Source organism: Saccostrea cucullata, unplaced genomic scaffold, assembly GCF_032062105.1.
Source record: "Saccostrea cucullata isolate Sc308-1 unplaced genomic scaffold, CSIRO_AGI_Scuc_v1 ctg2369, whole genome shotgun sequence".
Classification (NCBI taxonomy): Eukaryota; Metazoa; Mollusca; class Bivalvia; order Ostreida; family Ostreidae; genus Saccostrea; species Saccostrea cuccullata.
In genome coordinates this window covers 27,343-54,650 of record NW_026936147.1, presented here as the reverse complement: position 1 = coordinate 54,650, position 27,308 = coordinate 27,343, and the positions used below count along the sequence as shown (strand labels likewise).

Below are 27,308 nucleotides of genomic sequence, written 5' to 3'. Positions count from 1 at the left end.
TACGGATACGGATACGGATACGTCAGATAGAACAATCTCTATTAGAGATTGTTCTATCTGACGTATCCGTATCCGTATACGTATCCGTATCGAGATATGAAAGGCATCTCGATCCCGATGTCTAAACAATCTGGTTACATTTCCATCGTTTCATTTTGATTTTTAACCACATTCACTAAAAAATAAATGTAGTGTGATATTTTTAATAAAAAACATTTCAGTTGCTGTACACGCCTTATGCATCATGTTTTGGGGGGAGAAGGGGAGGGGGTAAAAGTTTAAAAATAAAATTAGAAAAAAGCATGATTTGAATTATTTAAATGTATAGAAAATTGTTCGAAAATATCTCTCTCTCTCTCTCTCTCTCTCTCTCTCTCTCTCTCTCTCTCTCTCTCTCTCTCTCTCTCTCTCTCTCTCTCTCTCTCTCTCTCTCTCTCTCTCTCTCTCTCTTAGGGTATTCATTCTTCATTCTATAATTAACATTAATATTTACAAGAATTTTACACGACATATCCCCAATAATATATAATTATATATACTGTTAAACCTTTTTATCTCAATCTTGTAAATTAATTGTAAAAACATGTAATTGTACATTAACTGGGAAAGATTTCACCATATTGCAAAACAAATGTGTATGGGGGATTTACTGAAAACGTCCATCCTCTTCTCCTTTTTTATCATCTTCTATGCCATTAATTATAACATATTTGATGGTCATAGTTCTCCAGAAAAAAATGGATAGCTGGTAATTCTGGGGCGGTTTAAATACAATCCCTAAATTGTAGGTCGATAGCCGTATCATGGGCGGCGCAGGCAAATAGCGGGGGGGGTGGCGTTAATTGAAAAGGGGGGCTAAACCAAAAAAAAAGGTAAACCCCACTTTTAAATGCCTATATTATGTCTAATGTTTATCTTTGCAAAAAAGTGGGGGGGGGGCTTAAAATCCACCCCCCCCCCGGTCTGACGCCTATGCGTATCCAGGGTTTCAAGGAGCTTGAGATTTGATTATGTACAGTGTTGCGATTAAACGCAGTATATGTAGTACTCGATTGATTTAACACTTGTCGATAAAGGGGGAGAAAAGTAAATGTTATGTTACGATGTATCTTCCTTTCTTAAACTTAAATTTCTTTTTATGAAAGTTACATGATCGAGTTTATAGTGAACAAAGCATGCAAGCTCTGAAAATCTTTGATACATGTATTTCATCACTGTAATTTTTCTTTTAATGCGTGATTTTTTTCTTGGCTACATTGAAGCAGTTCCTTCTCCTCACTGTGCACAATGATCTCGATCTCGGCCAAATTGTATGTATAAAAAAAAAGGAAGTCGGATAAAAAAGAGAAGAAAATTAGCACGACAAACAAGTAGACTTGGCAAAATAAGATGTATTATTTTGAAAATTTTGAGCCATATTTATTTTGATCTTAGCATAAAAATAGATTTGAGATTATATTTTTTCAATACCATATTCTGAAATAGTTTTTATATCAAACCACAAATGATGTTAATGAATGATAGTCAAAAGACTTTATCAAATGTCGTGTGTGCACATTGTGAGGCACAGACGCCGGAAATGGCGGGGGGGGGGGGGGGGCTGCAGGCGTAAGATAAGCCCCCTTTCCACTTTCAAAAGGCATGTTGTATTGCAGTCAAAGAATAGTAAGTGGTAGTTTTAAAAAAATGGCAATGAAAAAGTTCGATGAATACTCCCCCCCCCCCCCCCCGCCCACACACACAAAAATACTGTTAAGTACTTTTTTTGCATGTCAGGGTTTTTCAGGACTTATATTTTTCTCTTTCAATTAGCCCCCCTTCCTACTTTCAATTTGCTTCTGACGCCAAAGTGAGGGGAGGGGAAAGGAGGGAGTTGAACAGGCTCTTCAATGCATGTACTCAATACTTGTAACGGTCCTGAAGCGAATGATGAAATCAGTTTGAATAGTCTCTTTAAAAACGGCTACAGTGTATTATCAATCGCGTTGATGATAAATTATTTTGTATTTCAGTGTGTGTGAAAGGGGGGAGGGTATTTATCATACTATGGGCAGCGGAAAGGGCAAAAATTACAATAATAAGAAAACAAACAATTATTTTATTTCAAAGAACATAAAAACTTAACAAACGATATACAATGCATAATCAACAGACCTTTTCGCAGAACAAATATACATTAAAGCAAAACCAACGAATAAATACGTAACAAACATACATGAATGCAAAACCAACGACCATCTTTGCAGTTCAAACGTACATAAAAACACGACAAACGAAAAAAACTTAACCAACGTGCACGCGGTAAATCTAGTCTTCCCGACTCCCGGCTCCCGACGGTCCGGTTTTCTTTCTCTTTTTTTCTTGCCGATTTCTTTTTTGTCAGCGCACAGAAAGTCTTCACACTTCTCAGGCAAATTTCTAGGTTTAAAAAAATTCATTATTATATAAAAACTTTAACAAATATGCGTATTTATGACTGAATCAGCACTATCATATGCCAAAAGCGGTAAATCTAGTACTCAGCTATAAATGCGAAAACCACTGAAAAAAGGACACAAATGTTTTCGTAGAATCGCGATTAAAAACAACAAACTGAGGTACAGTTTATATTTCTTATTAAATGAAAACCCTCATTTACATGCTAGATAATTTGTATGCACAGAAATTCCCTCACACATTTTTTTGTATAGAACTCTTTGCCACATAATGTTTATGTTCCAAGGCTATACAACATGGACGTGGTTCTACACACTTACGATCCCCCTTAATTTTTTTTTTTTACTTTTTTTTGGGGGGGGGGGGGGGGGGGGAGGGTTAATTCATCTTAAAAATTTAAAATGAAAGAAAAGAATTTACATAAAATGCAGAAAAATATCTCATTCTCCTGAAGGCCGTTTCGTCAATTTTTGTTGATCTTTTTACATAAGTTGGTTTTCGCAATTCTTTAAATATTACAAGAATCTATTATGATAACTTTACATTACAGTGGCATATCTCATATGACAGGTACGTAGCAACAATTCCCAATTTTAAGAGTAAGGTCAAAAAAGGGTTATGTAGTACATGTATATCAGGAAAAAAAATTGGCACTGAAAGAAGTTGAACCTAACAACCCCCCCCCCCCCACACACACACACACACACACACACATTTTCGAGTTTGGGCTATATCATTTAAATTTCCTTTTTGTTTTTGCTTGTTAAGTTTTTAAAATCTTTTTTTCAGCTAGATTGAATTTTTTTCTTTGATTACCCCCTCCTTTTAAAAACGATGCTACGTCAATGTATAACAATGCAGTACTTTCATTTTGCATTATTTTACCATAAGTACAATGTTAGATTTAGCTTTTTTTATGAAGATTTTGATAAAAATCTTTTTTGAAATCAAATCCTTTTGATGTTATGAATTTTTATAGAATTTAATTGTTCATTTTTTTATTAACACCACCAATTTTCACTGAAATACTAATTCAGTCGTTTTGATAAGTAATATCTGCTCAAGATCTATACGTTAAATATTTTTAAAGTTCCATGGACACAGTTGTGAAGTGAATTTATTTCGTCTTAAAGTTATTGAAACAAGATTGCCACTTTTCCTAAGTACTAAGAATAAATTTAAAATTTGTGAGAGTGCAAGGATGTGTCAATCAAACCCGTCTAAAAATTTGAAGTTTTAATAACTTTTAGATGAAATAAGATTTTTAATATATTTTTTGTGTGAAATGCTATTAAAATATATAAGTCGTAATATTATACAGATAATATTAACTTCAAATCTGTGCCCATACACATTTACTATCTACGACACTTAGTCTCTCTGTATTGATGTCCGTTTTTGGTTTTCATATTTATAACGGAGTACTACATTTACCTCTTTTTGAAGGTGATTCTGCTGATTCAGTAATAAATACGCAAATTTGTTTAAGTTTTTACATATTATTGAATTCATTTAAAAAGAAAATGTACCTGAGAAGTTTGAAGAGTTTCTGTGCACCGACAAAAAAAGAAATTTAAAAAAATCCGATACCGTCGGGAGCCGGGAGTAGGGAAGACTAGATTTACCGCGTGCAAGTTGGTTAAGTTTTTTTCGTTTGTCGTGTTTTTACTGCAAAGATGATCGTTGGTTTTGTATTCATATATGTTTGTTACGTACATATTCGTTTGTTATGATTTAATGTATACTTGTTCTGCGAAAAGGTCTGTTGATTATGCATTGTATATCATTTGTTAAGTTTTTATGGTCATTGAAATTAAAATAATTGTTTGTTTTCTCATTATGGTAATTTTTGCCCTTTCCGCTGGGTATTCCGTTATACAGTGGAATATATCAATAAAATACCCAGATATTAGGCGAGAGGAAAAAGAGAAAGGAGATTTCCTACAAATATTTTGAAACAAAATGAATTTAATTTTAAAACAAAATAATTAAAATGAAATATTTTATACTTAAATTTATTAATTCATTTTCTTTCTTTTTTTTTAATAAATATTTTTCTACGAAATGATGTTTACAGAAGTTAAGTATTTCTAATAGAAAAATTGCCATTTGCTATTTTCCAATGCATGACTGTGGCTTATTTAACCACAAACAGAGACGGAAATTGTATTAAATGGTTGAGACATCGGGATCGAGATGCCTTTCATATCTCGATACGGATACGGATACGGATACGTCAGATAGAACAATCTCTATTAAGAGTGTACAATTCATGTATACACAATAAGATTTTGTATTATGATACAAATCTTTCCGTGTATCATGTGTATACCGGCCTTAAGACTTCCCTCATAGTCAAACTTCCCCTCGGTGGTCTGGTCTTCGGTGAGACTTTTAGAGTGAGATTTCCCCCTGGATGAATTTTTTCCTTTAGAGCGGGAGGACCCCTGAAGAAATTTCCCTTTTAAAGCCACGCTACCCTGCCGGAAGATCTACATATGTACTTTACTATATACTACTTATATATTCAGACTTCCCCAATAGCAAGTCTTCCCGTTCAATCTATCTTGCTTTTACAAGTGCTTTAATCTCTCTAAAGAGGTAATTTACATATCAAATGCGATGCAGTAATTGCCACCCCTCTCACTGAGAATGGAAGATATTATTTAAGGTTTAACTGGTCTTTTTTTCTTCGTACGTCCGACTATAAAAAAACTGATATAACTGATTTTCTGAGCAAATCTTGGGGGGGGGGGGGGGGAATTAAAGCTCGAAAATGAGGCTTCGTCCTTGGGTTGACATATTGCATTTTAAAAGGGGGAAGGGGGTATGAGTCTTCACTCCAGGGGCAGGGTTCACTATAAGACATGTTAAGAGCAGGATTTCCGGGGGAAGTCAAACTATTTCGCTCTACAAAACTGATACCATTTAACGCTCTACTCCTTTAAAAGTTATAAAACTCAGATACTGCTCACAATTAATGTTTTATATGTTGTGCATCTAAGAAACACTGTCAAAATGCAAATTACAGGCCTGTGATATCGTAATACCGTGAATTATGTCCACTTTTATGGAAGTGGAAAATATAGTTTTGAAGAACTTAATGAGTGGAATAGTCTTCTTTCAGTTCCGCATCTTTTCCTGTCCATAGTAACATGTTTGGTCCTCTTTATTCCTTGAGATGGTTACAAAGGATTAGCTGTTTGGGTACAGAGACATCGCTGCTTAATTGTTACATATCCCTGGGAGAGGTATCATACTACGATTCTACGATGGCAGGTGTAATATGTACAGGTACACAATATAAGTCATTTAAACAATGAATTTAGATTTAATTTTGCATAATGTAGTGTATGATCATCTTGCAAAATTTCTTACTGAAATCTTCTAAAATGTTGAGATGTTAATACATGTATGTCTACCTTGGCCCGTTCGTCTATTTTTAGGTCACCTGAGTAAACTCAGGGGACCTATTGCTATCTGTTTTCGTCCATCGTCGTGCGTCGTGCGGGTGTGCGTCATCCGTCGTGCGTTAACATTTGAGCATTTTCAGCTTCTTCTCTGAAACCACTGAACCAATTTCAACCAAATTTGGCATAAAGCATCTATGAGTAAAGGGGAACAAAAATTGTGAATTTCATGATCCCTGCCCCCCCCCCTGGGGCCTGAGGGGTGGGGCCAAAACCACTAGAATAAATGCAATCTTTAAAAATCTTCTTCTTTACTCCTGTACATCAAGCAGTCAAACTGTTTGCATGATTGTAATCAGCAATGAGTCCTGTACCAAAATTGTGAAATTCATGGCCCCAGGGTCAGGGGTTCTAGTGCTAGGGCGGGGCTAAATAAGTAGATAGTGAAAATGCATTATTTCTTTGAAAATCTTTTTCTCTGCTCCTGGGTATTAAATAAACCAACTAAGTACATAGTTATGATGAGCAAGAGTGCCTTTACCAAAATTGTGAATTTTATGGCCCCAGGGTCAGGGGTTCTGGTGTTAGGGCGGGGCTCTAGTGAAAATACATGAATTCTCTGAAAATCTTCTTCTCTGCTCCTGGGTATTAAATAAACTAACTAAGTGTATAGTTTTGATAAGCAAGAGTACCTCTAACAAAATTGTGAATTTTTTTAGCCCCAGGGTCAGGGATTCTGGTGTTAGGGCTGGGCTCTATTGATTATATAGTGAAAATACCTGAATTCTTTGAAAATCTTCTTTTCTGTTCCTGGGTATTAAATAAACTAACTAAATGCATAGTTATGATGAGCAAGAGTGCCTCTACCAAATTTGTGAATTTCATGGCCCCAGGGTCAGGGGTTCTGGTGTTAGGGCTGGGCTGTATTGATTATATAGTGAAAATACCTGAATTCTTTGAAAAGCTTCTTTTCTGTTCCTGGGTATTAAATAAACTAACTAAATGCACAGTTATGATGAGCAAGAGTGCCTCTACCAAATTTGTGAATTTCATGGCCCCAGGGTCAGGGGTTCTGGTGTTAGGGCGGTGCTCTATTAATTATATAGTGAAAATACATGAATTCCTTGAAAATCTTTTCCTCTGCTCCTAGGTATTAAATAAACTAACTCAGTGCATAGTTATGATGAGCAAGAGTGCCTCTACCAAAATAATGAATTTTATGGCCCCAGGGTCAGGGGTTCTGGTGTTAGGGGGGCTATTGATTATATAGTGAAAATACATGAATTCTTTGAAAATCTTCTTATCTGCTCCTAGGAATTAAATAAACTACATATAACTAAGTACATAGTTATGATGAGCAATAATGCCTCTTCCAAATTTTTTTTGATTATATAGTGAAAATACATTAAATCTTTGAAGGGTAAATCTGCTCCAGGGTATTAAGCAGATGAACTACCTATACAGTTATGAGTGACAAGGGCCCTAATCTTCCAGAATTGTGAATTTCAAGGCCCCAGGGTCAGGGGTACCAAGGGGGGGGCTGTACTTATATACTGAAAATGAATGAATGGTTTGAAATCTTCTCCTTGGTATTAATCAAATATCAAGGCCTAAGGGTCTGGGGTTCATGTGTGGTAGGGGCATTACTGATTATTGCTGAATATTACTGATTAGTTGAAATGCATTTTTTGTTCCCCTTACCCTGCGTATGGGTATTAAGTAAACAAACTAAGCAACTGCTAAGTGTATTGTTATGATGATCAATGGTGCCTCTTTCAAAATTGTGAATGCCATAGCATCAGGCTTAAAACATGAATCAAATTCAATCACTGGAAAGTTGTTGCATAATTCTCAGGTGACCTATAAGGCCCATGGGCCTCTTGTTTTATCATTCTGTCTGTCTGTTACACTGGTTTCCTGATAATATAATAATATGTAATAAGTCCTAAAGCTTCTACATTGATTCTTTAGGTCTTCTGAGTAACTAAGGTGAGCTATTGCTATATTTGTTCTTAATTATCTGGCGATGTACATCGTGCGATGTGCATTTACATTTGAACATTTTCATCCTTTTCTCTAAAACCAATGAATCAATTTCAACAATTTTAGGAAAGAGCATCTCTAAGTGTAGGGGAACAAAAATTGCCCACCCCTACCCCGAGATCTTAGGGATTGGCATTAAAAAAATTAAAACTGTCTTTGGCATCAAGAAGTCTAACTGTTGGTATGGTTGTAATAAGAAATGAATCCTCTACATATATTTATAAAATGTTGAAATTCATGACCCCTGGGTCATTAAGAGTAATTATTTGTAGGGCTCTAGTAATTATATATTTAAAAGGTTAAGCGTATTTATTCCCCAAAATCTTCTCTCTCCCTGTATACACACTATATCAACTAGATGCATGGTTATGGTGATCAAGAGTGCATCTTCCAAAATTATATTTATGGCCCATGGGTGAGGGCTTCTGTGAGAGGGAGGGAGGCTCTGTTGATTTTATAGTGAAAATACATTAATTTTATTTTATTCTTTGAATTTTACCCCGTAATTGAAGATTCTTGGTATATATAGTTTCTCCCTGCCCGTTTTTTTGTCTGCAAAAACTTTAAAATTGCCCTCCAATTTTGAATGGTTGAGGCTTTGGCTCTCATATTTCACATGTATATTCCTTGTGACAAGGCCTTTCTTCGTTTGTCAATATATTGAACTCGTGGCCTTGACCTTGGGTTTCATCCAAGTTGTGCATGAATTTACCCATAACCTTTTAACAATTAGTTATACATGTATAACTTTTATCTGTACGTCTAGATATGTGTATACTTTTCCAAGGAAATAGATATTTTTAAACTTTTGACCTTGAACATTGAGTTTGACCTACTTTTTAAAAATACCTTCATCATAACATTAGAACAGTCGTGTTAGTTTTAATATTTCACATGTGTATTGCTTTAATATAAGGTCTTGCCTTGGATAACTTTCATTTGCTTCTCTTATCTTGACCCACATTTTGATAAAAAAAAAATTAAGCATCGCCATAACCTTTTAATGATCAATGTTTGGTCTTTCATATTTCACACGTACACTGTGACATCACAAGTATTCGTGTGGTGGTTAATGTTTGTTGTTTTCGTGGTGTGAATTCAGAATGAAATGTAAAATGTAACAACTACTCAATATTTTTTTCCCAAAAACCAAGAAAATTTGACCCAACGAAAATATGTGATTACAGTATCCATTGAGAACAGGTCCCTTTTTTTGTTTTAAAATACATTACACCTCAATAGGCTCTTACGTATCATATGCATTAATGACAGTCCGTGGACCGGACGTCCAAGTGTTTGTACAATGCTCTAGGTTACAGAAAATTTGACCTATAATCATCTTAAAAAAAACAACAAACAAACAAGAGGCCCATGGGCCACATTGCTCACCTGAGCACTAAGAGTAGGAAAAAGTAGAAAATGGCTTTTTATTGTAAAGTTTAAATATAAAAGTAGTCCCATGACCAATCATGGATTTGCTTTTTTTTTTTTTTTTTGAAAATGATTTTTAAAGAATTTTCCTATATATATCTTTAAAAACTTTGTTCGGCCATTTTGGCCCCACCCTACCCCTGGGGGTCATGATTTGAACAAATTTGAATCTACACTACTTGAGCATGCTTCTATATAATTATGATGATATATGGCTTTGTCATTCTTGAGAAGAAGATGTTTAAAGAATTTTCCTATATATTTATATGTTAAACTTTGGTCAGCCATTTTGGCCCGCCCTACCTCAGGGGGTCATGATTTGAACAAACTTGAATCTACACTAGCTGAGCATGTTTCCATATAAATATGATGAATTATGGTTTTGTCATTCTTGAGAAGAAGATTTTTAAAGAATTTTCCTATATATTTTTATGTCAATCTTTGGTCAGCCATTTTGGCCCCGCCCTACCCCAGGGGGATCATGACTTGAACATATTTGAATCTACACTACCTGAACATGCTTCCATATGAATATGATGAGTTATGGCTTTGTCATTCTGGAGAAGAAGATTTTTAAAGAATTTTCCTATATATTTCTATGTAAAACTTTAGTCGGCCATTTTGGCCCCGCCCTACCCCCGGGGGTCATAACTTTAACAAACTTGAATCTACACTAGCTGAGCATGCTTCCATATAAATATAATGAATTATGGCTTTGTCATTCTTGAGAAGAAGATTTTAAAAGAATTTTCCTATATATTTATATGTTAAACTTTAGTCGGCCATTTTGGCCCCGCCCAACCCCCGGGGGTCATGACTTTTACAAACTTAAATCTACACTAGCTGAGCATGCTTCCATATAAATATGATGAATTATGGCTTTGTCAATCTTGGGAAGAAGATTTTTAAAGAAATTTCCTATATATTTTTATGTAAAACTTTGTGGGCCATTTTGGCCCCGCCCTACCCCTGGGGGTCATGACTTGAACAAACTTGAATCTACACTACCTGAACATGCTTCCATATGAATATGATGAATTATGGCTTTGTCATTCTTGAGAAGAAGATTTTTAAAGAATTTTCCTATATATTTCTGTGTAAAACTTTGGTGGGCCATTTTGGCCCCGCCCTACCCCCGGGGGTCTTGATTTGAACAAACTTGAATCTACACTACCTGAGGATGTTTCCCTATAAGTTTCATCTTTCCTAGCACAGTGGTTCTTGAGAAGAAGATTTTTAAAATATGCCACCAAATTTTCATTAATTCCCAATTATTATCTCTTAGTTCTTACTTCAAGTTCTTGATGCTTGTGGTTCATTTATCAGAGATTAAGAGACCTGTTCAACAGAACGAAGTCAACGTTCACGAGTGCTTGCCAAATTTCTTTATACCTCCAAAAGACGCTCTGTTGAACAGACCTCTGGTGTCACAGGGGTGAGAGGGGAGGGGGCTCTACTGATATGTGAATTTTCAATTCTTTGGTCAGTGCTCTCCATACATCTCTTAGAAAGAATTCGATGTCGATATCGACGATATCGACAATATTATGTCGATATAGTATCAATTTCGATCGTGATCAGTACTTTTGATTGGAAATACTTGGTTCCATATATAAGACTTTGTGCTATGTCGATGTCGTCGATATCAACACTATCATGACGAGATCGTATCGATATCGATCCTATTTGTACAATTTATTTTTCAGAATAAGGTAGCCTAAAGCATAATTTTACAAAGTCACAAGTGATGTTAAAATTGAATCATAATTAGCATGAATATGAAAATAAATTATGATTAAGAAAGGGTTTGGGGTTGTTATTGTTTTGGATTATGTTTAGAGTAAGATGTTGGGTTAGGGGTGAAAGTTGTAAAATATGTTTTAACAATCATGATTCGATATCGATATGATATCGTCGATATCGACAGTAGGGTAAACTTATTAATCAGAAAGTAAATATACACAAATGTTGCAAGAAGAAACACAGAAGTTATTGTCTTGGGATATGTTAAAAATAAAGGTTTTCTTTTAGGGTGAAGTATTATGTTTTTAACATTCATGATTCGATATCGATACGATGTCGACGATATCGATTGCAGATACAATCTTTGTATAAGTAAAGGGATTAAATATAAACACACACACAAAGTAACATTGACGGTATTTATCAAGGGCTGAGCAAACATGATTCTATATCAAAGCGACATGGTCGATATCAACGAAATCGATACTACAAGAAATTTTTTTTAATGATTTTTAAATAACACATGTTAAATACAGGAAGTATTGTTAAAAACACACAAGAATAGAGAAATATTATAGTAAATTATAAAAAAAAAAGTAATGTGTCGATATCGTAACTACATTGTGTCTTGGACATAACTCGTGCTCTTGTGCACTAGGGCTTTGTTAATTTGTATTCCTCTGAGGAAAGTTATTAACCTTTGTTATTCAGCATTGATAATTGATAACTGTAAATAATGATAAAGATAATAGTGTAAATTAAAATATTATGCAATTTTTTTTTAATAATGAAAGAAAAACCTTTTTTTAGTGTTTTTTATGATCAGCTATATGTAGTTTAATAAATAATAATTCTTTAAAAATGAGACAAAATAGATAATTTTTTCACAAGTCAAAAATATCCTTTTTTGTAGACAAAGATAAAATACAACTTCGAACAGCTTCAAATACATCTGCAGGTAGGGTTGAAATTCTCTTGGATGACAAATGGGGTGGAATTGATAAAAACGCCTGGACGGAAAAGACGGCTTCTATGTTTTGCAAGGAATTACAGAAACCCTAGTAAGGACTTACATGTATATATAAGATGCACTTTATAAAATGGAGTATATTCTTAAGATCTTTGACTGTTGGAAGTTAAAAAACAAATATTGTTTTGAGAAGAATCAAGAATAAAACATGTAGACATCTGTAGGATGATGAAAATCGTGTTTTCTTTATGGTGAATCTTGATTCAAAAATCTATTTCCGTTTTAGTATACTGAAAAGGATGAAGATAATGAACACTATAGCACTGGTTCTCTGCCTTTGATTCCAGTCGCTGCCGCTAGGAATTACAAGGACAGTTGTTGGTTTTTCAGGGCGCTTGCGCCCGTTAACCGATGTCAGGGTACCAGTCTATGAACACTACAAATAGTTTCCAAAGATAATTTCAGCAACTTTTTGTAATGCAGGATACAAGGAAAAAAAGATAACGAGTTTCTAGAAGTTTCTTGATGGCTCAATACTATTGAGAACATTAAAAAAAGTTGTGTTTGTGAAACAAGATTCGATAAAGCATATTTTTAGCATATAAGTCACAGTCAAGCTCACAAATGCATTGATCTTGGTGTCATTTGAAAGAACTTGATTAGTGAAGTATGCATATCAAATATGAAGTCTCTATCTCTCATGGTTCAAAAGTTATGGTGAAGGTTCAAAAAAGATATTTTTAGCACGTAGGACACAGTTAAGGTCACAGGGTCGTTGACCTTGGTATCATGTGAAAGGACTTAATTAGTGGAGTATACATGCCAAATATTAATATTAATAGTAACCCCCGTGGGGATCCGGGTTAGAATAGGTCCTCAGTACCCCCTTGCTTGTCGTAAAAGGCGACTAAATGGGGCGGTCCTTCGGATGAGACCGTATAAACCGAGGCCCCGTGTCACAGCAGGTGTGGCACGACAAAGATCCCTCCCTGCTCATAGGCCGTAAGTGCCGAGCATAGGCCTAAATTTGCATCCCTTCACCGGCAATGGTGACGTCTCCATATCAGTGAAATATTCTGGAGAGGGACGTTAATCAGTATACAATCAATCTTCGTTCAAAAGTTATGGCGAAGGTTAAATTTTGCCGACAAAAAAGCTATGTTTAGCGTATAGGTCACAGTCAAGGTCACAAGGTCATTGACCATGGTGTCATTCAAAAGAGCTTAATCAGTAGTGTATGCTTATCAAATATAAAGTCTCTATCTTTTATGGTTAAAAAAGAATGGCGAAGGTTCAAGTTGGCAGAAAAAACTTTTTTTAGCATAAAGGTCACAGTCAAGGTCACGAGGTCATTGACCTTGGTATCATTTGAAAGAGTTTAATTAGTGGAGTATGAATACCAAATATGAAATCTCTTTCATTTCAAAAGTTATGATGAAGGTTCAAGTTTGCAGACAAACAGACAGGACAAAAACAATATACGCCTCGGATCTTTCGATTCGGGCGCATAAAAATATTTCCATTTTTCAGTATATATATTGAATTTAAAATTCCCTTTAATAGCATGGCTGCATAAACTATGAATAATAATTTTCAGCTATTTTGATTACTTTAAAGCCGCTTGATCCGAAACAGGCACATATTATCTTACACAATAAAAGTACGTCATTACATAGATAAGATATAAAAATAAATTATAAGATTGATTTAATAGTTTATTACAACAATCCGTGACAACCATAGATCAAAAACATTATTGACAAACAGTAGTTCCTGACAGGAAGTTAAGATCTGTTGTGAAGTCACCTTTGAAAAAGATGAACTTATTGGTTTTATCTTATTATGAAGATAATTCAAACCCGAATTTTTTTTTCAATAAGTAGAACCTTAGTCCTAAGTCATGGAATATAATCCTTAGTAATTTTATATCAATATGCATTTTTAAAGAATAAAGGAAAATCAGATATTTTTTTAAAGGAGTTTTAGTAAAGAAGGCTAAAATATTGTCCGTGTACAGGTATAAGTACTTTGTTGTGAAAAAAAAATGCTCGGGTTCGTTCAATCTAATTAAAATTAGATGTTAGATCCGCTCGCAAACTTTCTACACAAACATCTAACAAATTCCCATTGAGGGTCACGTCAGAGGTCAAATTCGGAACAACTCTAGACTTATTCTCTTCAATATCGTCAACAAATAAAAGATGATTTTGCAAGAGACGATTTGATTGGTTGATAGAATTTGACCTCTGACGTGACCCTCTATTGGATGTTGTTAGATGTTAGTGTAGCGAGTATGCGAGCGGATCTAACATCTAATTTTAATTAGATTGGGGTTCGTTCTTTATGAGATATACATGTAAGCGATAAATTTAGTTTTTCGAAGGGGATTTCACGCGATATCAACATACGATTATTTTTAGTGTGACCTAACAAAAAATATTTTTTTAACTTTTGAATTTTGATATCTTTTAAAAGAAAAAGACTTTGGGGATATAATTTGACAAAAGGTAAAACAATTTATGGACAATTATTTTTCAAGAAGAAAAACAAATATATTTCATAGCGATTAGAATCGGACCAAGCGGCTTTAAGAGGGTGCAAATAAAAAAGAAGTCAATTAAAATTTTCCGGTAATAAGGAAACGCAGTATATGTTACACAGTATAGATTTTTCAAGAATATTCTGCTGTATTTCTTAACAACCATAAATAAAAAACTGACATACACATATTCGAGCGTAATGATAAATTATTTGCTGTAGATCTTGGCTTTGTATTTTTGAAAGGGCTTTTACAGACATAAGTCCTACGATATAAAACAAGTACATGTATAATGGAATTAACAATCAATCCACTGCTGGCATGAAGAAAAAGAAATTTTAATCATAAAGATATTGAAAAAATTCGTTATATTTTTAATTTTTTTTTCAAAAGCGAGTTAAAGGAGGGATACCATACCAAATTTTATAGAAAGTAATGGATTCAGCATAAAAGAGCGACATTAGCTCATAAGGGTCCTTCACACCATGTGACTTGTGACGTAAATAGAGAAAAAATGCTTTTACTTCCATTATTTTCTAGTTTGTACATTGACGATTTGGCCTAGAGAGTCTTACAAACGCTTTAGAGATAATGGTTTTGCTAAGAGGATAGTATGCAGTACACTGTGAGCGACAACCTAATTATAAAAAGTGAACACATGGCATGATCAGGGATTGACCGATGGAAAAAGATGTGCGGATTTTTTTTTAAATAAAAGATCAAAAGACGTCTGGGATTATGTAAGCAACGAGTACCGGTATGACGAGAAACCTTCAGAGTATTTAATATACTTTCAGGCTAATCAACCGAGTCTGTTATGATAGTTGAAATTTTTGTACACTAAATTGTGCGTTCCAATAATACATCATCTCATTGTGTGTTTATAAATATTGATAAAATAGTATGCGTTTCTAGTTTTCCTCTTTTATATCTGTCCAGTTCAGTAGCAAATAATGAGTAGATATAGTATATGTTGACGTATGCGGAGACTTGCCAAAGTCTTTGAGTCCAGGTCAACAAGAATAAAGGGGAAGTGCATGGTCCAAAGACTGTAAACAGCTTTAACTCTACATGTATATACCGTCTTCCAAAGAAAACAGTAAGTTGGTATTTTTTACACTCAGTTCTAGGGCGATACCAGTTCTTAACGACGTCTTTGGATTCAGCGAATGGGAGTGGTTCGTACGTGTCAGTTGTTCCGGAACAGAAAGCAGTTTCATTGATTGTGCAAACCAGATATCAGGAAAATATAACTCTGGATCTGCAGGTGTAGTTTGTACTGGTGAGTTTAAAGCAGTTGCAAAGGACACCAATTATGTTATGATTTTTTAGAGATTAAATTAAAAAGCGTTTGCGATATGAGCTTGATGAAATTTTACCATAGCTTCAATTTCGGTAGCTTTGAAATAGCATTTTTATTAACAAATTTAATACCTTATTTTTGATAGATGACACAGATTTTAGAGTACGCCTGCACAATGCTAGCATAGCAGGACGAGTGGAGGTATATCTTGATAGTGAATGGGGAGGAATTGACGCAAGCACATGGACACATTCTAAAGCTAATATTGTGTGCAAACAGATTGGATTAAAGGGGTAATGCCAAGGACTTCTCAACATATATATCCCTATTCCAAGAAAAAAAAATGATTACATATATATATATATATATATATATAGAAAGCACAGAGAAATTCACTTTTACAAGGATACTCACTTCCGCCCCAGCCCGGGGTTGAACTCTCGACCTACGGAATCTGTCTCCTAGCAGTGCAGGAACAGCGCGTTAGACCGCTCGGCTATCTAGGCAAGTTAAAAAAACTTGCTTTCGATGCCGATGGAATTCTCACAACGCTGCCCTACACTACACGGTCATTGAGAATGGAAGTGAGATACAGTTATTTGGACATTAGTTTTTAGAGGATCGTTACCAATACATGTTGTGATGAAATTAATTTTATTTATAAAGCACAAATTACAACAACTCTTAAACTAATATAACTGCCCTAAGTGAAGGAATATTAATATAGAAAGCACAGAGAAATTCACTTTTACAAGGATACTCACTTCCGCCCCAGCCCGGGGTTGAACTCTCGACCTACGGAATCTGTCTCCTAGCAGTGCAGGAACAGCGCGTTAGACCGCTCGGCTATCTAGGCAAGTTAAAAAAACTTGCTTTCGATGCCGATGGAATTCTCACAACGCTGCCCTACACTACACGGTCATTGAGAATGGAAGTGAGATACAGTTATTTGGACATTAGTTTTTAGAGGATCGTTACCAATACATGTTGTGATGAAATTAATTTTATTTATAAAGCACAAATTACAACAACTCTTAAACTAATATAACTGCCCTAAGTGAAGGAATATTAATATAGAAAGCACTGCTAGGAGACAGATTCCGTAGGTCGAGAGTTCAACCCCGGGCTGGGGCGGAAGTGAGTATCCTTGTAAAAGTGAATTTCTCTGTGCTTTCTATATTAATATTCCTTCACTTAGGGCAGTTATATTAGTTTAAGAGTTGTTGTAATTTGTGCTTTATAAATAAAATTAATTTCATCACAACATGTATTGGTAACGATCCTCTAAAAACTAATGTCCAAATAACTGTATCTCACTTCCATTCTCAATGACCGTGTAGTGTAGGGCAGCGTTGTGAGAATTCCATCGGCATCGAAAGCAAGTTTTTTTAACTTGCCTAGATAGCCGAGCGGTCTAACGCGCTGTTCCTGCACTGCTAGGAGACAGATTCCGTAGGTCGAGAGTTCAACCCCGGGCTGGGGCGGAAGTGAGTATCCTTGTAAAAGTGAATTTCTCTGTGCTTTCTATATTAATATTCCTTCACTTAGGGCAGTTATATTAGTTTAAGAGTTGTTGTAATTTGTGCTTTATATATATATATATATATATATATATATATATATATATATATATATATATATATATATATATATATGAATGTGACTTTTTTCCAGTAAAAAAGGTTTGGCTGTAATCAACAATCTTTATGGAATATCACCGACCTTAACATGGTTAAAAATAAAGGATCCGTGTTCTTCAGAGATGCAGATTTTAAGCTGTCAAGTTGAAGTCTTAGCAGAAAGAATTTTCAAGAGAAAAGAAGCCGGTGTTATTTGTGCAGGTTTCTCTCTTTCTTTTTCTCACACACTTCCTAACACATAAATACATGTATATCTCATTATCACAGTTTACATGCATACAAACACACACACATATATACGCCTTTATTTTATATATATATAAAAAAAGGTGTGTTTGTGAAACAATATGCGCCTGGCGCCAACAAAATTCGAAAAAGCTATTTTTAGTATATAAATCACAGTCAAGGTCACAAGGTCATTGTCCTTGGTGTTGTTTGAAAGAACTTAATTAGTGAAGTATGCATATTAAATATAAAGTATGGTTCAAAAGTTATGGCAAAAAGTGAAAAAGGCTATTTTTAGCATATAGGTCACAGTCAAGGTCACTAGGTCATTGACCATGATGTCATTACAAAGAACTTTATTAGTGGAGTATGCATACCAAATCTGAAGTCCCTATCTCTTATGGTTCAAAAGTTATGACAAGCAGTGGAAAAAGCTATTTTAGCATGTAGGTCACAGTCAAAGTCACAAGGTCATTGATCTTGATGTCATTTGAAAGAACTTTATTAGTGGAGTATGCATTCCAAATATGAAGTCTCTATCTCTTATGGTTCAAAAGTTTTGGCGAAGGTTAAAGTTGACAACAGACAGGCAGACAAACAGTTAAACAGACAGGACAAAACAATATACGCCCTGGATCTATCCATCCGGTCGCAAAAAAAAATGAATGGCCTAACTATAACGCTTTTTTTTATAGATATTGAAAATGTGCTAGAAGTAAACAATGGAAGCTGGTATGGAACTTTACGTATTTTTCTGGGTAATGAATGGGGAACTTTAGATGCAGATAGTTGGGGAGAAGAAGAGGCAGCTGTGGTCTGTCGGCAGCTCGGTTTTTATTCGTAAGTACATCAAATTTTAAAATGTATAATTTGCAACCATTTTAAAGATTGGTATCTGCAAAATATAATGAAAAGAAATATTCAAGAGGTCTAAGACACAAAGAAATCATTTTATTGTTTATATTTACATCTGTATCAAAAATCATTCAAAGTAAAATAAATTTTTTGTTAACTATTGTTTTTAAGATGAATATGTCATTGTATGTAAAAATTATGGAACAGCCATTGTTCAAGAAAACTACAAATGTGGCTTGCTGAGAGTTGTTCATGCACTGCTTAATGCCAATGATCTTCATAAGAAATAAATTAAGCGAATAATATTCAGTGTATGTAAAAATTAGCTTTCTGTGGGGGTACATTATTCACCGAGCCCGAAGAGAGAGATGAATATTGTACTTTGAGGATTTTAAAATCATTAATTAGGTTAAAATACCAAAGATTGTCTTATTATTTCAGTTTCTATGATAAAGAGCTTAAATAAATCGATGAAATTATTTTTCTTCTTTTCTTGTGATTTAAAGGATGATGTGACATAACAGCTATCTTGGCGCTTTTTTATATGACGAATTATATTTAATCTACAACGATTATGATGGTTTTCTAACATGAGTGAATAAATACGAGTTTTCATAGTCATAATAGTTCCAACACATTTTAATTATAATGATGTGATTACTGCGTTATATGTGATTTTTAGGCCCTATGCCAGCTATATTCAGCTTGGTTTATGCCAATATGTTCTTTTATAAATTAATTGTTTGTAATTATGTGAGCTGGGAAACTGTATAATAGATCCGTGTCTTTGACTCAAATGCAAAAGAAAATGTTGACGGAAAGCAGATAAAAAGAAAATTTTCAAACATAAAATTTCCTTAGTATTTTTGTGGTACTCACTCATAATCCAACTCATTTAGCTGATTGGTCAGCTAGAGAGTATCGAACAGTGCCTCCATTAGTATATGAATTTATTCTTACGCCCGAAAAATAGCTTCGTCGATTTTTTCATAATGGGAAAGGCCAGCTAGATTTTACATTTTATTTATCATAGAGCGCAATAAGATATTTTTTCTCCTTTCACATATAAATAGATTTTAAGAAAAATATACATGTACAATGACCAGCCAAAGGAGAAAAATATACACTTGCGCTCGTATATTTTAAGAACTCCAGAAAGTTGGGCGGGGCAAAAAATCAATGGAAATTGATTATAGCATGACAACACTGTATCCCTACTCATGGTAGAGATACATGTAATACCTTCCAAATTACTTTTCTGCTTTTGATAAAAGTAGCATTCAATTAGGGTACACATATCAGTGAATATGTGCAAAGAGTAGAGTAAAATTAGGAAATTTGTTTTTTTTTTGTCAATTTACTTGGGACCGTATGTCACATCATCCTTTGTTTAGGCCCGAGTCGAACATTGATTGAGATAAACGTGCATTTAAGAAACGCAGCTAGTTTTATTCATTTTGAATTTCTCGATTTTTGTTTTGATCGAATGTAGTAAAAAATTGTATCAGTTCTCGATGGATCTATTTTAAGTCCTCAATAGGAAAAATAAGTATTTGTTCACCTTATGTGTTCTCTGCAGATGAACAAAACTTTCTGCACTTTCAATTCGATCTGACGTTTTCAGATAGATAATAATTTAATTATATATCATAATTTTATTTTTCTATCTATAAATGTTATGTTCATCTTCATAATATTTTATAATATGTAAACTTTCTATATACTAGACGGAAAGCTTTGGCTGTTCAATCAGAATATTTTGGACGCTTGGATAATCGAGTTTGGATGAAGGACTTAAAATGTTCAGGAAACGAGCTTAATATATTAGATTGTCATTTATCCATAGATGGGATGTTGGATAGTTTAGTGAAAGATGCTGGACTTATTTGCCAAGGTATAACATACAAGTAACTGTTGTATTAACAATATTATAACAGAGCGATGGTAATGTTTAGAAATAAAGTAAACGTTTCATAGGTTATTTTCATTGTTAAACTGTACAAAATACCGATCATGGAATGACAATACTACTGGTGAGTTGGTTTTGCCTTCTCACATTTATATTGTGAATTTTCTTGATTGTAGTTTTTAATATTTATTATATATACACAACAAAATTTCTACGTATCTTTAGTCTAAACAATAAATTTTACTTTGTGAAAAAGCAAAGATATGTTAACAAGCCGTCCCGAAATTCGAAGTTTCAATAATTTCCAGATTTTTTAAAAAGTGTATTTTCGTGCAAAATTTTTAAAAAGCAACATAAATGTACGAGGGTTGTCCAAAAAGTTCGTGGGCAATGACGTTTTTGTTAAAAATAAATGGTTCTATATGCATCTATTGTATATCAAAATATTTCTTATGATAAACCAAGTCAGAATGATTTATTTTTATTGATGAAACTTAATATTTTTTGTAAAAATAGGGGTCTTTAAATATCGCACATAGTGCGCACGAACCAGTCTGACGTTAAGCTAATTTCATTATAACGTCAAACATTTGGATTTAAGCTTAACACACGTTCATGGACACACAGTACATTTCCTTTATAAGGCGCAACGCACTTCCAAGTTTTAGCAACAATTTTTAAGTATAGATTATAATTTATTTAATTTTTAAAATTCAAAACAATGGACAAAAATTTACGAGCGGCATAAAAATAAACAGTTTGTATACACAAACTGCACAGCCAAGTCCGACGCTGCACTAGATTTATAACAACGTCATGAATAGAAAATCTCCATTTTCAGTAAATTACATGTTTGTTTGAATTCTTGTTTTTTTCTTTAGATTTGTACACACCGTAGAAAAATCGTATAATTTATACCAATCTTAAATCAATACACTATACATATTTCCATAACTTTGAGTTGCTTTAACAAATATTTTGTCTCTTACATCGTTTCAACCGTATTAAAACTTTTTTTGATCGGACGCTGCCCCGTGCGGACGGCCAACGTCGCTTTTTTGTCGAGTTTTGACAATATTTGTTAGGGTTTTTGTTTAGTATTTGTACTGTCTATATAGTAAGCGATACTTAAGATATCATAAAATGATTATAGCCTCTTTATTTGTGGTATATAAATTTTATTCATTTTTAACCGGTTTTATATAGAAAACAATCATTTCCTTCAGAACACTTTATATCAGAGTTTACGCCAATTTACCCCCCCCCCCTTTTTTTCTTTTATTAATATCAATTGTCACATCATTGTGTTTACAATATCAATACATCATTAATACATATAATAAACAAATACAAAAAAATATAATAGTGACAATTGAATAGGGGAAAGAGAAAGAAAGGAAGAGAGAAAGAAAAAGGGGGTTGAGAAATGGTAAAGAAACAAGAGCATGTTCATAGGAGTAAAGTTGTGGCATATTTATGTCCAAGCATTGCAAAAGGTCTCTAGGTGTCTGGTTTCAGGGTCTACATGAGTGAAAGCCAGTCTTTCCATTTAGTGTTAAATTCATTAATTTGATTATTCTTTGTTGCACTATATTTCATTGTAGATATTAATGTTTTAATATCTCCACGTAATGCTTGTAATCTAAAAACCTCATTTCGACATTTATTTCTATATATAAATGATTTAATACATAAAATATTGTATTTAATTCACTATTGTTGGGTTTAGGATTTACAAAAAATGAAATTAGCACTATCGTTTGGAAACTCTATATTATGAGCTTCACAGAGAATAGTAAAACTATGTAAAAGCTCCTGAACCTTCTTGCATTCCCATATAATATGAAAAATTGTTTCCTTACATGTCTCACAGAAGCTACATTGTACATAGTTTAGTATCCTTCAAACCTATTTTATAAAACGTTTTATTTGTAACCAAAATATGCTGATTTATTCTGAATTGCAGCCATTGCAATTTAGAACTTTTTGTACATTGAAAAGGAATATTGTATATCATTTCCCATAGGGAATCTTGAATTTCAAAATGTTTACTCCATTTTACTTTTGAAAAAGGTACTATGTGTTCTGTATTCAAAATTTTATACATAGCTTTTGTTCCTTTTTTACATAGAATAATTTTAAATAAAAAGGTAGAATGGGCCTTGGGTTTAATCTTTCTTTGTTTACTTTTTCTACAGCCATCGCTTCTTTTATTGCTTTCTGTAAACTTGCATATGATAAAAAGTTGGTTTCTATATTTAGATCCTCTAATTCTAAAAAAGATCCTGTTTCATCTAACAAATCTGAGATAAATACATCATTCATAAACCATTTGTGGTAAAAAATGGGCTTATTGTCAATTTTAAGTTTTTTATTGTACCATAATGGTTGAGTGATAAAATCTTCCCATGACCCTATTTTCATTTTGTCTTCTATATTTTTGAAAGCAATTAAAGTATCTTTCCAAAAGTCATTAGTTATACTTTGTAATATTATTTCAATATAATATGAACCAATATCACATAGCTTTTTGATATTAAAAGATTTTTGAACCAGTGATCTCCATTTAAAATCCTGCCCGTTGAGTAGTTTTTTAATCCAAGATGATTTTAAGCTCTTAATGTAGTTATTTGAGTCAATCATATTCAATCCTCCACTCTTGTAATCATGAGTAATTTGTTTTCTTTTTATCTTGTCCACTTTTGATTTCCAAAGAAAATTAAATAGAACACAATTTAGATTTTTAACAAAATGTTCAGAAGGTGAAGGTAAAGCAATAAAAAGATGGTTTAATTGTGGTATTAATAGTGATTTTATCAGTGAAATCCTACCCAAAGGAGTAGTACGTCTTTTACTCCACTGTAGTATTATATTCTTAATTTGACCAATTTCTTGTCATAGTTGAGTTTTGGAACTCTAGTTAAGTCAACATCAAAATAAATACCTAGTACTTTAAATTGTGTTGTCCATTGAAAGTTCATTTCATTAAGTAGTTTTTCATTTGAATATTTTTTTACTTCCTATCCAGACTATTTGTGTTTTAGGGAGATTAATGTTAAGTCCAGATAATTTATAAAATTTATCTATTTCTTCAATGCAATTTCTTAAGGATTGTTCTGTTCCATCTAATATAACTAGTGTGTCATCCGCATATTGAGACATTAGGTATTCCTCCCCATTAATTTTAATCCCTTTAATATTTTATTATTTTTTATTTTTAAAGCTAATATTTCTGCACATAGCAAAAATATATATGTAGAAATTGGATCACTCTGGCGACAACCACGGCCTAGTTTAAAGAAATTAGACAGGTGGCCTGCTTGATTAATTGCTGACACAATATTACAATAAAATAATAAAATCCATCTCCTCAGAAAAGGACCAAAATTAAAGAATTTTAGGGCTTTATCAATTAAATTCCATGACACTGTGTCAAATGCTTTTTCAAAATCAATCATTAACAACATTCCAGGGATAGTTCTTTCTTCTGTATAATGCATTAGATCATAAATTAACCTGGTTTTTTCTCCTATGTGTCTTCCCGGTACAAAACCTGACTGGTCTGAACTTATAATTGAATTCAAGATATTTTTCATTCGACTTGCTATACAGCCAGAAGCTATTTTATAAACAACGTTTAATAAAGATATTGGGCGCCAATTTTTTTTTATTAAAAATTTACTTTTTCCTTCTTTAGGTATACAAGTAATAATTCCCTGTTTTTGTGTTACAGAAAGCTCTCCTTTTTTGTAAGCATAATTTATTGATCTTACTATGAAAATTCCTAGCTGTTTCCAGAAAACTTTGAAGAATTCTGTTTTAAAACCATCGCTTCCAGGACTTTTATTATTTGACATGTTTTTCAAAACCAGTAATGCTTCATTTAAAGTTATCTCCCCTTCAAGACTATTCTTTTGTGCATCACTAAGTTTTTCTGCAGCAATGTCCAAAGTATGATCACTTAGATCAATATCTGTCATCTCAGAATTAGCCTCATAAAGTGTTTTATAATATTTTTCAATTTCAAGAAGAATATCTTTCTGATTTGTTATTTCGGAATCTATTGATTCATCTTTAATCAATTTAGGGATTATTTTATTTGTATAGTGTCTGTTCTCAAGGTTTAGAAAGTAATTAGTAGGTTTTTCTACTTCATTCATCCATTTAAATCTAGACCTTATAATATTTCCCATAAGTTTATGTTCTCTTATATTTTCCAATTCCTTTTTTTATCCTTTATTGTTTGTATATTTTTAGGTCACCTGAGTAAACTCAGGTGACCTATTGCTATCTTTTTTCGTCCGTCGTCGTGCGTCGTGCGTTAACATTTGAACAATTTCAGCTTCTTCTCTGCAACCACTGAACCAATTTCAACCAAATTTGGCACAAAGCATTTATGGGTGAAGGGAAACAAAAATTGTGAATTTCATGATCCCTGCCCCCCTGGGGCCTGAGGGGTTGGGCCAAAACCACTAAAATTAATGCAATCTTTAAAAATCTTCTTCTTTACTCCTGAACATCAAGCTGTCAAACTGTTTGCATGATTGTAATAAGCAATGCGTTCTCTACCAAAATTGTGAAAATCATGGCCCTGGGGTCAGGGGTTCTAGTGCTAGGGCGGGGCTAAATAATTAGGTAGTATAAATGCATTATTTCTTTGAAAATCTCTGCTCCTGGGTATTAAATAAACCAACTAAATACATAGTTATGATGAGCAAGAGTGCCTCTACCAAAATTGTGAATTTTATGGCCCCAGGGTCAGGGGATCTGGTGTTAGGGCGGGGCTCTATTGATTATAAAGTGAAAATACATGAATTCTTTGAAAATCTTCTTCTCTGCTCCTGGGTATTAAATAAACAAACTAAGTACATAGTTATGTTGAGCAAGAGTGCCTCTACCAAAATTGTGAATTTTATGGCCCCAGGGTCAGGGGTTCTGGTGTTAAGACGGGGCTGTATTGATTTTATAGTGAAAATACATGAATTCTTTGAAAATCTTCTTCTCTGCTCCTGGGTATTAAATAAACTAACTAAGTACATAGTTATGATGAGCAAGAGTGCCTCTACCAAAATTGTGAATTTTATGGCCCCAGGGTCAGGGGTTCTGGTGTTAGGGTGGGGCTCTATTGATTTTATAGTGAAAATACATGAATTCTTTGAAAATCTTCTTCTCTGCTCCTGGGTATTAAATAAACTAACTAAGTACATTATTATGGTGAGCAAGAGTGCCTCTACCAAAATTGTGAATTTTATGGGCCCAGGGGCATGGGGTTCTGGTGTTAGGGCGGGGCTATATAGATTATATAGTGAAAATGCATTATTTCTTTGAAAATCTTCTTCTCTGCTTTTGGGTATTAAATAAACAAACTAAGTACATACTAGTAGTTATGATGAGCAAGAGTGCCTCTACCAAAATTGTGAATTTTATGGCCCCAGGGTCAGGAGTTCTGATGTCAGGGCGGGGCTATATTGATTATATAGTGAAAATACATTTAGTCTTTGAAAATTTTCTTCTCTTCTCCTGGGTATTAAGCAGATGAACTACCTATATAGTTATGATGGACAAGGGCCCTAATCTTCCAGAATTGTGAATTTCAATGCCCCAGTGTCAGGGGTACCATAGAAGAGGGGGGCTCTACTTATATACTGAAAATGAATGAATGGTTTGAAATCTGCTCCTTGGTATTAATCAAATATCAAGGCCTAAGGGTCAGGGGTTCATGTGTGGTAGGGGCACTACTGATTATTGCTGAATATTACTGATTAGTTGAAATGCATTTTTTGCTCCCTACCCTGGGTATGGGCATTAAGTAAACAAACTAAGCAACTGCTAAGTGTATTGGTTTAATGATCAATGGTGCCTCTTTCAAAATTGTGAATGCCATAGCATCTGGCTTAAAACATGAATCAAATTCAATCACTGGAAAGTTGTTGCATAATGCTCAGGTGACCTATAAGGCCCATGGGCCTCTTGTTATTGTAGTCTTTTTCCAAAGTTTCAATTTCAGAAATTAACTGGTTTTCTATCTCATTACTTTTTTTCTTTACAAAACTGGAAAAAGAGATGGTTTTGTCTCTAATTTCCATTAAGAGTGTTTCAAGGAAAAGCTGTTCATCTACAGTAAACTGAATTTCAAATTTAACCTTGGTCCGTGCGCACTATCTGCGATCCTTAAAGACCCCTATTTTCACAAAAATATTACGTTCCATCAATAAAAATTAAATCATTCTGGCTTGTTTTTTCAAAAGAAATATTTTGATATACAATAGATGCATATTGAACCATTTATTTTCACAAAAACGTCATTGTCCACGAACTTTTTGGACAGCCCTCGTAAATTTTATTTTACATAAAATGCTTGCAAAATGGAAAAATTAAGTACAGAAAAATATTTAAGAGAGAAAGAATTTTCAAAGTATGGAAAAATTAAAATCGCTCACTCTCACATCCTGAAGTGACCTCATCACCAAAGAGTTATCAAACAGGTTCAATTATTTATCATACCTAAGATTTGCAAGAATATTGAGCAGGTCATACACATTTTTTCAAAGTGCGTTGATATGGTCGATATTAACGCACTTTGAAATAAAATTTTATTTTTTCAAAGTGTGTTGATTTGGTCCCAAGTTTAACGCACTTTGAAAATTTTTTTCAAAGTGCGTTGTAACACCCCAGCGTAAGGATGGAGCCATAATGAAGGATCAAATTTATCATAGGAGAATGTAGAAAAAAATGTTAAAAAATATTCTCTTCAAAAACAGCAAAGCTTTGATTGGTCCTATTTATATGGAAGGATCCTCGGGT

The 27,308-nt window shown here is 33.7% G+C and overlaps 1 protein-coding gene across 1 annotated transcript in view; it reads left to right on the top strand.

The window, feature by feature from the left end:
• The first annotated feature begins 5,442 nt into the window (after window positions 1-5,442).
• The window catches only part of LOC134244870 (scavenger receptor cysteine-rich type 1 protein M160-like), a 40,597-nt gene continuing 18,731 nt past the window's right edge, over window positions 5,443-27,308 (top strand). Inside the window, exons 1-7 of the mRNA XM_062727112.1 lie at window positions 5,443-5,730; window positions 11,977-12,124; window positions 15,697-15,854; window positions 16,021-16,168; window positions 17,550-17,716; window positions 18,436-18,580; window positions 20,323-20,489. Of these exons, the coding sequence (XP_062583096.1) occupies window positions 5,592-5,730; window positions 11,977-12,124; window positions 15,697-15,854; window positions 16,021-16,168; window positions 17,550-17,716; window positions 18,436-18,580; window positions 20,323-20,489 (1,072 nt within the window). The 5' untranslated portion in view covers window positions 5,443-5,591. The remainder of the gene's footprint in view (window positions 5,731-11,976; window positions 12,125-15,696; window positions 15,855-16,020; window positions 16,169-17,549; window positions 17,717-18,435; window positions 18,581-20,322; window positions 20,490-27,308) is intronic.